Genomic DNA, 17,117 nt, shown 5'->3' on the forward strand with positions numbered 1-17,117 from the left:
TGTGACTTATTTTTCTCCACTACCAAATAATTCTTCTGGATTTCCACAGATTTTCTTTAACTGCTGCACTGCTGCCCAAGAGCCCAGACAGGAAGAGCTGCCTTACAGCTTCTGTGTTGCAGCTGCTCTGAGCACACACAGCCAAAGCCAGTGCCTGCTGCGTTCTATAGTGCTCCATGGCAGAGTTTCCAGTTTAGGCCCAAGAACTGGGTTTCAGGGATTGGCTGTTGGGACCAAAGAAGATCCAGCTCACTGTCAAGGAAGCCTCTGTTCACCACACAACCATTTGTACTTTTCACTTGGAAATCTGGATGAATCTGCAAACCCAAAGAAGGCTGGAGGTCACAGAACAAGATGAACAGAATATGTTCCTCATAACAGCACATTTTCCAAGCCTGTCCTACATTTAACTCATCTAAGAGCAAAAAAAGGCCAGTTACTCAGGGTAAAAGACCATAGATCCAGTATCCTGACCTCTGCTCTGTAGCCTTCCACCAACAGGACTAGTTTCTGATCTTCCTCACCATGGAGGAAGTTCTAAAAAAAACTTTCTTCTCCTTGCTGATCTCTTGGGAGCCAAAACTCTCTTCTTTTTGCTGGTCTCTTTCAGAGACTCATAAGTGTTAATAAGTTGATCTCCCTTACAATCTGTGAATTATACTAAGTTACAACAGCAGCAAATTTGGCATATATCACTATATAATACCAATATATAATGTGCTAATTTTTCTTTACAATGTTCTAATCTTAAACCACAGAAGCAATGCTACTGATCAAAAAAATGACTTCTTCCCAGCCTTACAATTTACTACCATCCCTTCTGGACACTAAGAAGTACCAAAGTAAGTTCTAGAAGCTGTTTCAATGGTACCCTGTGCATCCCTGAAAGACAAACACGACAAGAACACAGGATTCAGAGGTCTCGTCTCTTACGATGATGTCTAATTTTGAAATAACACTTAAAATTTGAGCTACAGATAAGCTAAGCAGGAGATATCAAGCCAAATCAATGTGGGTTGCATGAGCTGCTGATTTTCTTCTTTGCTGCATGTAAAGACAGCAGATGGAGAAAAGAAGGGAGAGAAAGAAAAAGAGACGCTTCTTCAGTGATTTGAATCCAGTGCTGGAGTGTTCAACAAAACAATCCTTTCCAGGATTTAAATTTTTCTTTGATGAGCACCTTTTGACTCAGTGGGATTTGCAAAGCTTCCATTTGAAGCTAGAGAAGAGTAATCTCACTCTTTCTTTCTTCCCCTACCCTGCACTACACCCCTCTAATCATGATTAATATATCTAAACATGCCTGATTAAGCCAGACAGATGATGGGCCACTAATCTGAACTGATCAGGGCTCTGGAGCTGCCAAAGTGAACCTGCTGTCTCTCTATCAGACAGAGCAATAAGGGGTCGGTAATGCAGCCCCATTAACTGCTTCCTACAGAATGAATTTTCCCTGACTGCTCCTTAAGAGCAGACACTTGAGGAATGCTGCCTGATGGGAAGTTGCTTTGAATAGTTTCTTTTAGCACAACTGTCAAGCAGCTCCTTCTCAAGCCCTCCAGACAAACAACTAAAGCATGAAAAATGTAGCCACTTCCTTCTATGCTACTTTCTTTTAAATCTCCTCATACCTTATCTTGCTAACTGCCTCTCAATTTTTCTCATCTTTTCTTGGTAAACTTCAGCACTGACTGATATATGGTGCACTGCAAGTGTGTGGTTATCAGAAAACCAACCCTGTTCCCACTGTGCCTGTGTGTAACCAAGGGATCTGCTTCTGTGTACAGGTGGAGCTTGCACTGCATGAATTCACAAAATTTAGGGCTGCAACAGACCACTATGGTCAATACACCATATCAATATACCAGTGAACTGCCTGCCTGCAACATATTTGCACTAATGTTGAGGGTTCATTGAAGGATAAATGGATGCAGGGCAGAAAAAGAGCAAAATGAATTTGTTCAGGTATCTATGAACGTGTACATACACCTGCTTTTAAGTGGGTGCAGCCCTTTACAATCTTCATCCTCTGGGATCTACTTCCAGGAAAAGACTGCAGTCAAGAGGGGTCAAGTGGGCATCAGGCCATGCCTGGGCTCTGTGAAATCCTGTGACTACTTATCCTAAAAATGGTCTTTGGTATAATTTCAAGTACCTTCAAAGCTTCTCTGAATCACACATGCTGTGGCCAGCTCTGGGGAATTCTGCTAGCTGCAAGTCAGATGGAGAATTATATTTCTCAAATCGATCATAGAAGAGACTGGGATGAAGAGTGATGATGTATTTCACACATTTAAGCTATCAGGGAGGACTTTTCAAAAGTCACTTCCAAAGCAAAAGAGTAAAAAGAGAAACAAGAACCTGACACTATGAGACTTGATTAAAAACAACCAACCACAGGCAATAAAATCCACCTACAGATACAGATATTCCAAGGTGCTTTCCTTGCATTTGGGTTTCAAAATATGGGAAAAAATACTCAAGATTTAATTATTTCCAACTGTGACTGTCAGAGAGAGGATTCCAAAAAACATAGTTTCCAGCATGCTGCTCTGTAAATCTGAGCTCTTGCACTGTAACTAAGAGCTGAGGAATTTGGTGTTTATGCAGGTCTGCATATGAATACTGGATGTGCACGTGAATGTTAAATTCCCTTTGTCTAGGAGTAATCAGGCACTTTGCAATGTGAAATGGAAATCTAGGGAAAAACCTGTAAATATTTGTGCTAAAATAGGAGCAATTCACCTTATGTCATTGGCTCATTTCCACAACATTTATGAAACTCCTTTTTTCTATGTGAAAGATGGAAGATGCAACAGATATATTGTCTTTATTCCTGGACATGGCACAGCCTAGAGAATTCATTACATTAAGGCAATCTAGTTAATTACATTAATCCAATCTAGTAAAAATAGTTTTTAATCTTATATTAGACTCTGTATTGTAGCAATACATTTGGATGGGATATAGGACGAAAATGCAATGAAAATCTGCTGGTATGTACAGCTGGGTACAAAATACTATGTTTCCAATCAGCTACTGCATGTTTCTTTGATGAGACCAGCTACTAAAAATTTGTGTAAAATGTGAAGAAGAGCAAGATCAGTGATTAAACTGTCCTTTTTTTTTCCTTGTGTGTGCAAGATTAGTCCTGCCATCACAGATAACTGTGCAAAGTCTGGAAATCTAGTACTAAAATTAAATTGTGTGATTTTGTTGCAACAGATGATTTTGCACAAAGGTAAATACAGTTAGGTCAGTAAGGAAAAGTAAAGTTTCTTAGTCCTTTTAAACATAAACCCATTTGTGTTGCAACAGATATGATTTTGCACAAAGGTAAACTACAGTTAGGTCAGTAAGGAAAAGTAAAGTTTCTTAGTCCTTTTAAACATAAACCCATTTTTGTACAAAATTTCATCCAACTGCAAAATTTGTGGGGTGAAGTTTGCATTGCCTCTTTTCCTTTCTATATTTTTCCTCTCCTTCTGTGCTTTTATGAAAGAATGAAATACGAAAGTCTAGATCAACATACATTTAGCTATGGTATTGTAAACACAAACATGGGGAATCTAATTACTTGGTTTTCATGGTCCTCTTATCCTGGACCTGTTACACATAATTGCAGCTCGGCCACCTTTGTTCTGAGAAGAACTGACAAACTGATGCACATACAAAGCCTCACATTTAGGTAAGGACAGAGAAACTGAAAAGCTGCTAGCGGAATCTGTGTTGTGGTATAATGAGCACAGTTGTGATACCTCCACTGCATAATGGCCCCACTTGCAAATTTACCTTTGGAGCCTCTTTGTTGTATTAACTATATTTTTTCTGCTTAATGGGTCTTCACAGCTCAACTTCTATTTAAACACAGAACCTCTTTTACAAGGCGTAAGTGCTACGAAACCTTTCTATAAATTAAAGCCAGGCCATTTGCATCTGCATTTGGGAATGGTTCTGAAAGGGTTTTAAAAGAAATCAATTACAATAATTCATACAAATAAAGATGTAACTGCAAAAGTCAATCCAACTTTTCTTCTCATTATAAGATGTGTGAATGCCAGCTTGTTACTATTCCTGGGGTTTTCTCTACACAGTGATTGTACCATTTTAAGTAGAAGTGTGGAACATATTTCATGTTTGTCAATGCATTTTTTAGTTCACTTGGATTATGATACCTTTGAAATTAAAGTGCAGCAGCAGTTCCTGAATGATTAATAAGTAGACATTTTTACTCTGAATTAGGTACAACTAATTCTTGTTTATCTTAATCCAAAACTAAATGATATCAGAGTGGAATGGATTCTTATTATCTGGAATAAAAATGGGTCATACCATAGTGTAAGAATATTGGTTACTGAACTAACATTTAGACTGAAACCTAATTAAGCACAAAAATTTCCTTATAGGCAGATCAAGTCTGATATCCTACATTTCCCCTTCCCACAGCATAGGCACCCTCATTGCAAGGAAGTTCATTGGAACATCTCTGAAAACCCTCGTACATCCTGCAAAAATAATCATGGTCCCAGTCCTTCAGTGAGCAAGTAATCAATTGCTGCTCTGCAGCAGGGAGCCACACAGCCTTCAGACTACTCAATAGACTGCATGTGGCAAAAAGGGAACACTGTGCAAAGGGTGTGAATGAGTCATTCGACATTTCAGGTTGACTGAAGTCATTCTGCTACATTTATTTCCAATCTTGATGTGCTATCCACATTTGCATATTAAGCAGGATGGGAAGAAAGATTTAAATTTTTTGCTACAACACATGCATGGAACACAGCAGACTGCATGTGTGTGAGAATGAGAGATTACATGCATGCTTGGGTGAGCACAGCATCATGTGAAGTGCCTCTTCTACCTTCATGCAGGAGCAGGCTTTCTACTTGCAAGCCTGAACACATCTCAGCAAACGTTATGTTTGAGCCTGTGTTATCTCTAGGGAGCTGAATATAAAGGAAAGATGTTCATTGGCAGTGTGCCTGAAGAAAGGAAGGGAGGTCCCATGAGCATACTTCAGGTGATGTGTGTTGTGTTTTCTTTGGCAAATACAAATCTGAACGAGCTGGTCCATGTACACTTGAAGGGGTAGGTGTGTGAGCTGGGTGCCTGTGGGTGACAAGGAGCACCCAAGAGCGTGAGCAGGTGTCAGCTGAAGCTGGAATTTATACATTTGTCAAACATCATTAGCAGTGAACCACCTACTTAAAGATTTCCATGGAAGGAATACGTGGCAGCCTCTCGAAGTATTCCACTGTAGATGCCTTCCCACTATCCTGCAAGTTATTGATAGCACACTCAATTAACCTTGGGGACAGAATACAGAATGGACACTGTCTCTCTCAGTTTCAGTCATTTTTGCTCAGTGACACAGTTTGCATACAAACCACTGAGGAGTTAAATCTCCAAGTAGAAGTGCTTTAATGAAAACAAAAGTGCACATTCATGACATTTGTATTTGTATTAAGCCTTGTAAGCTTCATTATCTGAAAGCCTAAATGTTGGACCAAGTTATTGCAGATTATGTCCCATTAAGTAGCGAGTGCAATTCTAGTTCCAAAAGTTTAGAGAAAATGTACTCTTAGATTTGTTTGGCTGGCAATGGCAGGCATATTATTGCAATTCCAATTTACCCACTGTGCTTGTATTGGCTTTGTATAGAAGATAAAATGGAATGAGGTGAAAATCCAATTTTTATTAGTAAGTCCACTTCAAGGCACTTCTTGAGGAAAAGATCTAGCAACTACTGGAATTTGTGATGCAATTAGGGGAGACTCCACACCAAAGGCCTTTGTAAAACCCTCGAGGGTCTTGAGCAGCAGTGGGAACTCCAGATGTGCTGAGGATATCATAGTTTAGGTAATCTGGGCAGAGGCACAACATGATCTACAACAGCTACAAGGAAGTTCACAGATCCCCTGAGAAGTGGCTTTGGTCCTACCAGCTCACTTTAACATAAAAGTATGATTATTTTACCTTGATTTTGTTCTAAGACTGAGAAATGGATGTGTATATATTTAAAGAAGCCAGGTGTTACATTGAACATCACATTATGGTCTATGAGGGGAGGAAAATAAGTTATTTCTTCCACAACAAAATAAAACACCGTGCACAGTTGTTCCTACAAGACATGCTCCAGAACACACTCTGCTGATATCAGTGCTGTCATCTAAGGATCATCTCATGAGGAAGAGTTGGGGAAAAAAATGTAAAAAAAAAAAATCAGGGAATTGATATCTTATTTGTTGAACTCTCTTATATAGTCTGTTGGACCACTTATTGTGTTAGATCTTTTCTCCTTAGCCTTTCGCTGTCTTTCCTACTCATGGCAAATCACTTGAAGCAAATGGCATTTTTCCATACAGTGCTCTGTAACAAAAACCAGTGGGTCAGAGCTGTCTGTAGAATCCTACAATAAGTAGATTAAAAGGGATTTGTGGCGATCCTGCAGTTCAAGCCCCTGCCCACAGCAGGGTTAATTTTGAAATCACACAAAATGAGAATGTAACCTCATCTTTCTACAGTGACTACACTAATGAAACACAAGTCTCATTCTGGCAATGATATAAATCATACACATGCCTAGAGTAAAGACATATGGAAGTCATTTAGGTAGAAGACCTGCATTAAATTATTTGAGGTTTCCTTTCAATATGCATTCATAAGATGGCACTGACTGCATTGTTAGACTCAAATTATAAAGCATGTATTATCAAAACACACACTAAAATGAGGCTACCATTACAATCGTTATTTCCCGAGTTCTATATGCTGAAGACCCTCATTACATAGTTTCAAAAATGTGATTATTTGTAGATGGAATTCAGGAAATAACACAGAAGAGGCAGGAAGGGGAAAATACCAAACTGGAAAAAACGGCTGCTTTACTCGGCACAGTGGAAAACACTACATGTCATGTACCTCATGAAGGTGTTCCTCTTCTAAATACTTAGAAAGTCTGCAGAAGCAGGTTTTGAAAGTCAGAAGCTGTAGGAACTGTGCAGCTCTTGTCCTTCAAGATGCATTTTGATCATGGCAAGGCTTTTCTCACAGGCTGTGCAGTGAGAAAATTGCCAGTGGCAGGAATTACTCGTCACGAGACTTAAACAAGGCCCATGCACTGCTACATGGAGGTTTAACCAAGAAAAACAGGGATTAATGTGATTACTTCCATGATGAATGAGATTATTTTTTTTCAAATTGAATACATCTAAAAACTTTATCAACACTGCAATTCTGCTTCCATAAGGAAAAAAAATCAAAACCCCTGTTATCCTCACCGCACTTCCATTTTCTGCTCTGTATCAGTTTCTTGTATCTACTTTACTTGCATTCAGATTTAAGGACTACAATGTTCAGATTCATTACTACTGCATATCTTGCTATATTTAATTATGGCAGGCTGTCTCTTTTGCCTTGACAGATAAGCCTTGTCTTTTAGTTTAGCTTTACAAAAATGATTATACTTAATAAAGTGATTTTGTAAAAGAAGCTAATCCACAAAGCATTTACTGAATTTTGGAATACTGTTTTCTTGGTTTCTCTGTCTGATGGTGGTTGGACTTTGCTCATCTCTACAGCTTAGAAAAGAAAGCAGTGGATGCTCAGCCCTTCTGAAACTTGAGTCAGTGAAGCATCCAAGATTGCAGAGCAGAAGATGATGCATTCAAAACCACTTCCTAAAAATATCATGCCAGTATTTACATTGAAAAGGAGAATAACATTTCAAAAGAACATTCTGCTCAAAAGTTAAAAACCATTTCAAGCAAAAAAGTTAAACATATAAACAAAACTGTTCAAAACAGCAGTAATTCATTAGGAAAATAACCACTGCTCATTCCAAGAGATTCCCAATGCATTTCACAAATCATTAATTATATTCAGACTCACTTTGAGTAGCTGGTATCCTGATAGGCTCCATCGGGATGGGGATGCAGCAGTTCTAGACACAGACCACACTGCTGTATAGCTTCTCCCTGGTGTGTTTTAAAGAATTACAGCTGTTCCTTTGCCTTTGCTTGCTAAAACTGCCCAGCACTTTAATGAAGAAGCTCTGTTTTGAGCTTTGGTGTTTTTTCCTGCAGCCTCACTGAAAATAACACTTCTCTGGACATGCCTGGTATGGGTTAGTTGAACTGGTAAGTCTGAATGTTAAAATATGATGACTGTGTCCTTTGACCCCAGCTTTACTCTGGAGGAGACCTCTAGTTTGGTGGCTGCTTTCCCTGACTCTATTTATCCCTTAATCTAACAATGAAATCCATCCTCCAGTGATTTTCAGGAGTGCACAGCAGGTTAGGAGCAGAAGCAACGACTGCCCAATTAAAATTGAAATGTCAGATATGCGGAAGGCAAACTGTAATCAAACTGACCTGCCTGGGTTATCAGGGCAAGATGCCTTTAGGCTTATGCAATTAGCTGAAGGATAATTGATGACCACAGGCAAGCAACCTACAGATGCAGGTTTCATGTGCAAGAAGTGTGCTCGGTACTGACTCAGAGAAAAGGGCTTGACTCTGTTTGAGTCAAGCACTTCCTAAATCACTGAGGTTTTCCTTAGAAATCTCCCCAAAATTACCAGCTGAAATCACAAAGCAGTGGCTACAAGTGTGCTACCATTCCCAGTGTCTCTGTATGGTGTGCAAGGAATGGTAAAATCTGTTCAGCTGGCGGTGGGGACAAAAGGGTCCTTCAGTTGAGGGTGGTGCCCTGATGACTTATTACAGTGGGACAAAATAAAAGGAGATATGGGGAGCTTTAAGGCACTACCAAAGAAAAAGAAATCAAGCCAGAAAAAGGAAGGGTTTTTTTTCTGGTGTACTGAAACAACTGCACTGGGAGAGCTCCTCATCCAAACAAGCCATCTTTCCTCCCTTCTATTTCCCACTCTTCCTTTACCCCTCTCTTTAGAAAGAATTTTCTGAGGCCCAGGTTTTCTTCTGCTATGACTTTGCCTGCATCTTGTGAACTATGCGTTTAGCTGGTTTTCTGTTTTCTTTTTTACAGCAAGACAACCACTGCTTATTAAATTGCCTATGAAATTATTACTGAGCCGTTGGAGGTATAGCTCCAAGGAGGCATATTGCAATTTGCACAGCTAGCTACAATGCCATGAAATCACCTGTGCCTTTTCTTCCCTGAGATTCCATATGGAGCAGTACACCTGGAGAAAACCACTTGACTATTAAACACTGCTTGTTTTTGACAATGAAGATATAACTTCTAGCACAGAGCCTCCAACGTCAGCAGTGTCTGAAAGTAAGTTGAAGCTTTTCTGTAAAAGAACTAATTAATAACAAAGCTCAGGATGCTTAAACAACTGACCCTCAAAAGCCCTGGGGATTTAAGAAAGTATTTCTGAACCCATTCCACAGTTGCAGTTATTAATGAATGATTAATTTCTACAGACATCATCTTGTGTTTGCTTCAACCTTGTTTGCTCCAGTAACTTCTACAGTCAAGGGAAACAGTCAGAACAATGTTGAAAACTAGTTAGAAAATAAAAATAATTCAATTAGTATGTACTATGGAGGTACTAGTCATGTCTGTGTACCTTCAGCTGACCTGAGCTTTGAACTTAAAATACAAATTCAGTGGTTTTGCTATGTATGAGAAACAGTATACATTAAGAATTCCAGCATTAACTCTATGGGCACACAATGAATTTCCTGAGACATAAATCTATTACATATAAATCTATTAATCTATTACATGTAAATATATTAAATAATTTACTGAGTAAAATTATTCTTAAATACGGGTTTTCTAAGAAACTTGACACTTTGGGTTTGATCTTTAATTTGTTTTTATGGCCACAATAATGGAATAATTAATCCAGATTTTTATTCTGCTTAAAGATCACAGAAATCTTGCATAGACAACACGTGAAGATTTTTTTTCTAAGGTTTTTTTACCTTTACAATACTTTTAATTAGAAAATTTCCCTTCATAAAACACTCGGAGTTTGATTTACTCCTTCTGATGATGCTACAAATAGAGCTTTCAAGACACCTGAACTGCCTACAGTTAGAATGGTCCTTTCAAAATGTTCATTACTTCACACCAGGCTTCTCAGTAGACAGTAGAACCTCCACTACCTTTAAGCAGGAGCAGTTGGCTTTACTTCTGCTGGAAACAGAGTGAAGAGCTGCTGCTCGGAATGAGGAAACTCCGTGAGCAGCAGCGTCAGCCCCGCTGAAACTGCTTGCTCTTATGTCATGAGAAGGGAAAAATATTTTCTTGAAGATCATTTAAAGCTAACCTGACAACACAAACATTCAGAGGTTTTCATTACTGAATGGGCTTGTTACAGCAAATGGAGCTGAGAGAGAGAGCACTGAACCTTTTAGGCACATAGTACAGGTGTCATTACTTGGGGTGCAGGGCACAGCAATACGTGCTGTGTCAAACCAGTAGGCAGAAGATGCAAGGGCTGCACATGGCCTCTGCTGAAGGTAATAACATGATTATGACACTGCTGATGTAATTTTTTGCAATGTAATATTGCCTGTCTTTCACTCCCTTCTACCGAGAATGTAGCAGTACTTGATGGCTTCAATGAATTAAGATTCATTTTCTGTCGAAGATGGGAAAGTATTTACAGACTAGACTCAGTTATCTTTGAGAGTTGAGGAAATTGGGAGTTTTTTTTTGTTTTGATAGATTTAATCTCAGAGATCTGTCACACTATTAGAATTATCAAGAAAGTGCAGTCCAAGCAGTGTAATGACAATACAGCTTGAAACTTGATAATACCACTTGAAACTGTAAACTAATCTCCCTGAAAGAATTAGAAAGTATTTCTTCCATCCCCGTGTGGAGCTCTGCACGTTTGGTTCATAGAGGGTTCGGTCACCTTTCTCAGAATCAATATTTTTGACCACTGCTAGTGAAGTGTAGTGGATGTGAAAGACAAACAATGTGATGTGGTACAGCCATGTACAAACAGCGAGAGAGAAGCCTCCAGTGTCCTGGCTTTAGACGCTCTACACTTCGCATGAAAAACAATTACCAGAGCCTGATTACGCACAGAGACAATTTCAGAAGTTGGTCCATACCCTAAGATAATCCCTGTTTGGATTGCAAGTGCCTCTGACCTGGAAACATGATGTTATTTATGTAGCTAGATTTTAAAAATAAAAAAAGGAATGTCAGAGTTCCGAGGGTTCAAGTTCGTACTCTACTAGTTACTGGTGGATTTTTCATGACAAGATAATAAAATGAAACAACTGGGGAACTGGAAAAAAAAGACTAGAGAATGTAAGGCATACAATGCCTTGGGGGGAAAAAGTGGCATGTTATTAGTACTGTACACTGCTCCAAAAAGATAAAGTCATTTATAAAAAAAGACTGAGTTGGGGAGAGAGAGGAAGGATGGATCTGAGAATTCCAAGAGAGGTAAAAAAGTTTCATCATATGTTAGCACATGATGTTCTTTTAGGCATTTAACTAATTTTCTTTTACCTCATAATATTTGCAGTACTGACCTCTGATTTTAGAGCAGGGATAATGTGTCCATTCTTAGCAAGCTTATTCCTCAAAGATTAGTCCCTCCTGCGTAGATATTATTTAAAAGGTACTTTAGCATGTTTCTCCAATTAGCAGAACAATTAAAAAAAAAGCAACAGGAAGAATTCAGACTATTCCAAAACATTTTTTTTTTAAAATTCTCATCTCTCTGAAATCCTTCTAGAAATAATAGACAGCAACTGTGCTTCAGGGAGAGCATTCAGGGCAAAAGTCAAAAGAAAAGGAAGACACCCTTCCTCTCCCCTAGATTACCCAGTGGGGTCAGTTCAACATCCCTAGGACAGTAGCAATCAACATCAGAAGCATTTGAGTACAATATCAGCCACTTAGAAGGGCTGCACCATGGGAATTAGTTTGTGTCTTGAACCATGAAATTTACAGTACACACATTTGTTAGCTTAGCTGATGTCTCTACCAATTCTACTCACATTTGTACATGTCTCTTGCCCTCACCCCCCCTTTAAAAAAGCACTTGTTTAGTGGTGAGAAAAGAAGAGTAGGAATCCATTTTGCAAGTCCATCTCGCTTAAATATTTGCTGTGCATTTATGGGCAAGTCACTTCACCTCTCTGAACTGTAGGACACATTTAAGAAGTTCAGTGCAGCCATACCCCATTCATATTTCAATAGAATGGGTACCAAAACCCATAATACTGCCTTCTCAGGGCAGCAGGGGTTTTTTTGCAGATTGTCAAGTTAGGCCGGTACAGCTTTAGTGCTTCTGTCATCTCAATGTCTTCACACTCACGTACACGGGCCTGATTATAAAGTGAAAGTGTTCACACTCACCTGTCTTAAAGGCTGGGCAAAACACCCATTAATAGGCAAAAATGTGTGCAGACATTAAGCTGAAAGGCTTGTGCAGGAAAGACAGTTACTGATGGTAATATACTTCCTTTCCTGCTGGCCAAATATACAAAGAATGGTGGAAAGCTAAGCTAAAAAGATGCCAAGGACTCTTTCAAGGGAGCTACAAAATAAAGTTTTTGGAAAGGAATTGAGGGACTTATGCAGAACGTTTGTGCTGACTGGGATATGGCTGACAGTCAACCCTGAGCTTTAAATCAAGTGTGTTGCCATCATTATATTGAACATAGATGTGGCACTTTGGGACAGTGGCTTAGCAGTGAACAAAGCAGTGCTGGGTTAACAGTCAGACTCGATTTCAGGAGGCTTCTCCGACCTTAACGATTCAATGATTCTATAGAGAAATTTGAAGAACTGATAAAAGACATAATTGCTACATTCTTCTTAGACCAAAACCAGACTTCGGAGATGAGGAAGAAAGGTAGAAGAAATCAGGGCCTGATTTAGATTTATAAAAACCTAAGCAAACTAAAATGAGGCCCGAAGGCCCAGGCATATCAACTGTTGGTAGCAATAGCTCCTTACTTGTCAAACATGTAGTGTTTTGTCAGCCACAGTGGGTAGCTTCTTCTAATTGATACCAGAGACTGAACTTACCAGTGAGTGCATTTTATGGTGTGTGTATATGTATATACGTATAAACACATAAAAATATGTGTGTATATATATATATATCTCACACACACACATACATATATACATTACAGCTCCACTAAGAGGAGAATTTCAAGTGAAAACAATGTTAAAGGAAGAAACATAGGGAACAGAATGAAGATAACTTTCATTGCATCAGGCAATAAAAATAAACCAAAAGAGACTGCCTACAGCAGCAGTTGCAGAACTGTGGCTTAATAGCAACCTCTTGCCTGCCAATCTTTCAGATATTGCTTGTGGCTAAGGAGAGCTGCTGTCAAGCTGTAAGTTGATTGGGAAGGTGAAGTGTAACATCGTGCAGGGGACATCACAACTGCACTGCTGGCCCTTGAATCAGCAAAAACAGAGGGCATTGCTGTATGGTTGCAAGAGTCAGTGTAATCATCAGGGAAAAAAAAAAAAGAAATTCCACGTAACCGGGTAAAGGAAGATGAAGTTTGAAGAGGAAAGTGATGTCTCTTGCTAGAGTAATGGCTGTAACTCACAGGAACCAGACAAGCCTGCAGACCTGCTATACCTTATGGAAACTAAAGTGAGAAGGCGTAGGAGATCAGGACAAACAGCCTGCCTGAGCAGCAGAGCCCCATTTTTCTGAAAGTTGCCTGTTTTGCCCAGGCAGATCCGTCAGTCTTAACAATTTTAGGAGATGTGTGCAGAAGGGTGTGGTAGAGATGAAAGTAAATCCGAAATCTAGACAGCAAAACTAAGCTAAATTTATCTGTGTGCATTTCACAGTGCAACTCCATCCATCTCCAGGTTATTCTGCTTTCCTGATAAAAAAGGGAATGACAGGGCTTGTGCTTGTGCCTAATCTCTTCTTTGTGGGATTGTCAAGTTCAAATAGAAATAAATGTCACCAAATAGGAAAGCCAAGGGAATTGCTTCACTGCAAGAGCAATGCATTTGTTCTCTGAGCCACTGCTAAGGAAACAGATTTCCTCCCTTTCTGTTCCAGAACTCATTTTGCCATCTCATGATAGCCAGAGGTTTTGTCCTATTCAGAAACCTGGGAGCAGAGGCTAAAGCAGGAGTTTCTCTCTTTTCCACTTCTAAGTGGATGACTGGCACTGCTGGCTTCATCACCTATGGTCTTCCAAGCCAAAACATAGCTGGTAGGTAACTCTTTCTCATCCCAAAGCCCAGTTCCTCCTGCCATGCCCATTTACTAAAAGATGAATTATCATTAAACCTTTCTTCACTGGACAATTATAAATGTGAGAGGCTCTCCTGCTGCTGCTGAGGAGAGCTAACATTGTTTTTTCTAAGAAAATATTGTACTGATAGGATGCTACTAAATCATGTTTTGGAGACTGATGTCGCTTTGCTCCTACAAGACAAGCATTATGAACTTTACACATGCAAACACACACGAGACACATGCAGGACCTTCCCATACAACTCAATAGCACTTCAGTCTAAAGATGTGTCTCATAACAATATTGCCTGTTATGCTTACAGTGCATCAAAAAGCTTTACTGCAACATTAAAAAACATTTGAGGAAAAATTACGCCCAGGTCGGACCCCTTGAGAAACCACCACATTTTGCAGAAGACATAAGAAATCAGGAAAAGCAGATTACTTGAGCAGCAGAGCCCTGGCTCTGAGCAAAAGGAGGGTCAACAATGCCGAATCTCCAGTTGCCTAAAGCATTTTTCTTTCTAGGCACCTTGCCCCTTTCAGTATGATCACAATGGGTGTCTCGGAGACACAATAGCCTGGTCTCTGCTAGAGCAACCTTAAATTTTTCCCAACCAGGGAAAAGTGATTATTTCTTTGCCTTGTGCTTGTGACTAATAAAAAAAATTCTATTCATTATTTTCTTTTCTCTGTTCCAATAAATACACTCCTCCTGAGCACAGCTCTATCCCCCACTGACAAGGAGAAAAACCTGATACACCTACAGTGGAAAAGAAAACACACTGAATCTCAAACCTTGCAGATAAGCCCTTACTTGTTTAACTCCGTAGAAAATGCAATGCTAATTTAGCCAATGCATCTACCCATAAAACCTCACAGCAAAAGAAGCAAGCCCCCAAGCAGATCTGTACCTTTGTGGCAGGTAGTTACACTCTGGTCTTTCAGGATCTGTGATGGGAAAAAACAGTGGGGGAATGGCACGAGTCTCATAACAACCTGTCTTCAGCACAAGTGCTTAGCAAGGACCAAAGTCAGTGGAGCCATTCGGGACACACAAATCTTCAACCCAGCATCTCAGCCTCTCCCTCATGAAGTGCAGCCAATCAAGCTGGTAGAGTGCAAACCACAAACCACACAGGAACTCAGAGTCAGAGCAGCTTATTGAGCTGGGTATGGGACTCAGCTTAGTGTGGTTTTACTGTCTTACTGCGAGGGAAACTGCTTGAGAGCAGTTCCTCTGAATGCTACAGCTGTGCTGGGGCACCTCACAACTTGCTCAGTGTTCAGTTATTTAATATATCTGTCTGGAAAGCACTGGCCCCTTCAGATATTAGTAGTGATCCATCCCCAAGACTAAGCCATCACAGGTGTCCAAAAATGTACCCTCCTCTCTGCTCTGGTGGGACAGCAATGGCCATGAGCCATCAGCAGGTGAATTGGTGGAGAACCTCTGGTGCCACACACCTCCTGTGACGTGACAGGGTCCACGGGTGTGTGTGCACAGTGCACCCGTGAGCTTGGACAGCCGTAAGCAAACGCAGGTGAATGCAGGGATCATCTTGTGCCTGTGTAGGCACAGAGCGAGAGGGAGTAGATGTGAGAGAGAAACCAGGATGCCACCAGATTCTGCAATAAGTGTGAACTAGGGGGCTGTCTTCAAGCTGTGAGAAAAAGAGCTATAAAAATGTGATTCTTACAAGAACACAGAAAAGGCACATTTGCTGATTTAGTTGTCGCTTCAGTTTGGTTGCTACCAAGAGTGAATTGGGGTGGCCTCTGAGTGGCAGTTTCCCTCCCATCTTTTCTTGTCTGCTCTCTGAGCTCCAGTCCCTCCTCCTGAAGGCAGCCTGAGGGCTGCCAGGGGTCAGCGGGGCCCCAGAGGGAGAAGGACCATTGGTGGTTGGAAAAATGATTGCTACAGGAGAGCAGAAATCTGCCTTTGGAAATGCCAGCCCCTGCCCTGGCCCTGCCTGGTGTGCTGTCTGCAGTCGTTAACATGAGGCATTTCAGAGGAAACAAAAAGGAGTTGACATCAAGTGAAATTTCCCCCTGCAGCCACCAGTCGAGGACCTCTTAAAATTGTAGCCTAAAAACATCATCTAAATTCTGCCGGGTAGCTGTAAGCCGTGAAAGGGCCATTTGCTGCAGCTGAAATAGATTCATAAATTACTGAGTTCCTGAGCAGTGAGATCCACATGGCTCTGAGTTCCTGAAGCCACTTTTCTTTCTACCATTTCCTTGGATATGGTTCAGAGCCTGGCCAAATGGTCCAGGCTCTTGCTCAAAAGCAACACAAAAAACCCCAACTTTAACACCTAATTACTGTTGACTTTGTAGAACAAGCAGCCAGGTTGGTGAGGTTCCATCTGTGTTCTTCAAAAGGGCACAGGTGTTGCAAACTGAAATGGGCAGAATTTTATTGATTATATTGAACTTCCTAGTATTGAAAAAATATTCTTAATTATATCTTCAAAATGTTAAAAAAGTTACAGAGACCAATTAAGGTGTTTTGTAATTGTTATTAAATTACTCTTTTGCCGTAACATTTCATATTGAAAGTACTTAATTTATTTTAAATAGATTAAGTACTTTTAATACGAAATGTTCTTATTTTCCAGCTAAAAACAACTCTCTATCTCACAATTTACTTTGACTGAATAAAAAGGTAAAAACACTTTACACAATAAAAAAATGCTTTTGGGCAAAGCATAACTTTCCATTTGGCTTAAAATAAAATACTCTTAGTTATTCAGGCAAAAATATTTTTGTTTTGCATTAGGGGTGTCAATCTTAATAGCAAACTAAAAATCAGTTACATATGCACCATTGGAGCATTAGTCACATGGAGCTGGCTCAAGAACAGAGGCACAGAATGCAGCAATCAAATGCTGATGTCTTTTCTACTAGCACTAAGACTTATACAGTGTTC

At 40.0% G+C, this 17,117-nt stretch overlaps 1 protein-coding gene across 3 annotated transcripts in view; it reads right to left on the reverse strand.

Moving 5' to 3' along the window:
- The window catches only part of GRAP2 (GRB2 related adaptor protein 2), a 100,491-nt gene that overhangs the window by 26,421 nt on the left and 56,953 nt on the right, over positions 1–17,117 (reverse strand). The window contains exons 1-2 of one of the 3 annotated variants that reach the window (XM_039725585.1): positions 15,100–15,172; positions 7,891–7,976 (exon numbers count right to left, since the gene is read on the reverse strand). Coding sequence is in view for 1 of the 3 variants with exons in the window: in XM_039725581.1 (XP_039581515.1) it covers positions 7,891–7,976 (86 nt within the window). In the remaining 2 variants the exon portion in view is untranslated. Of the gene's footprint in view, positions 1–7,890; positions 7,977–15,099; positions 15,224–17,117 lie in introns of those variants that run through there. The other 2 variants (XM_039725581.1, XM_039725582.1) reach the window with 2 other exon arrangements.

The sequence above is a fragment of the Passer montanus genome, unplaced genomic scaffold, assembly GCF_014805655.1.
Source record: "Passer montanus isolate IOZ18808 unplaced genomic scaffold, ASM1480565v1 scaffold55, whole genome shotgun sequence".
NCBI lineage: Eukaryota > Metazoa > Chordata > Aves > Passeriformes > Passeridae > Passer > Passer montanus.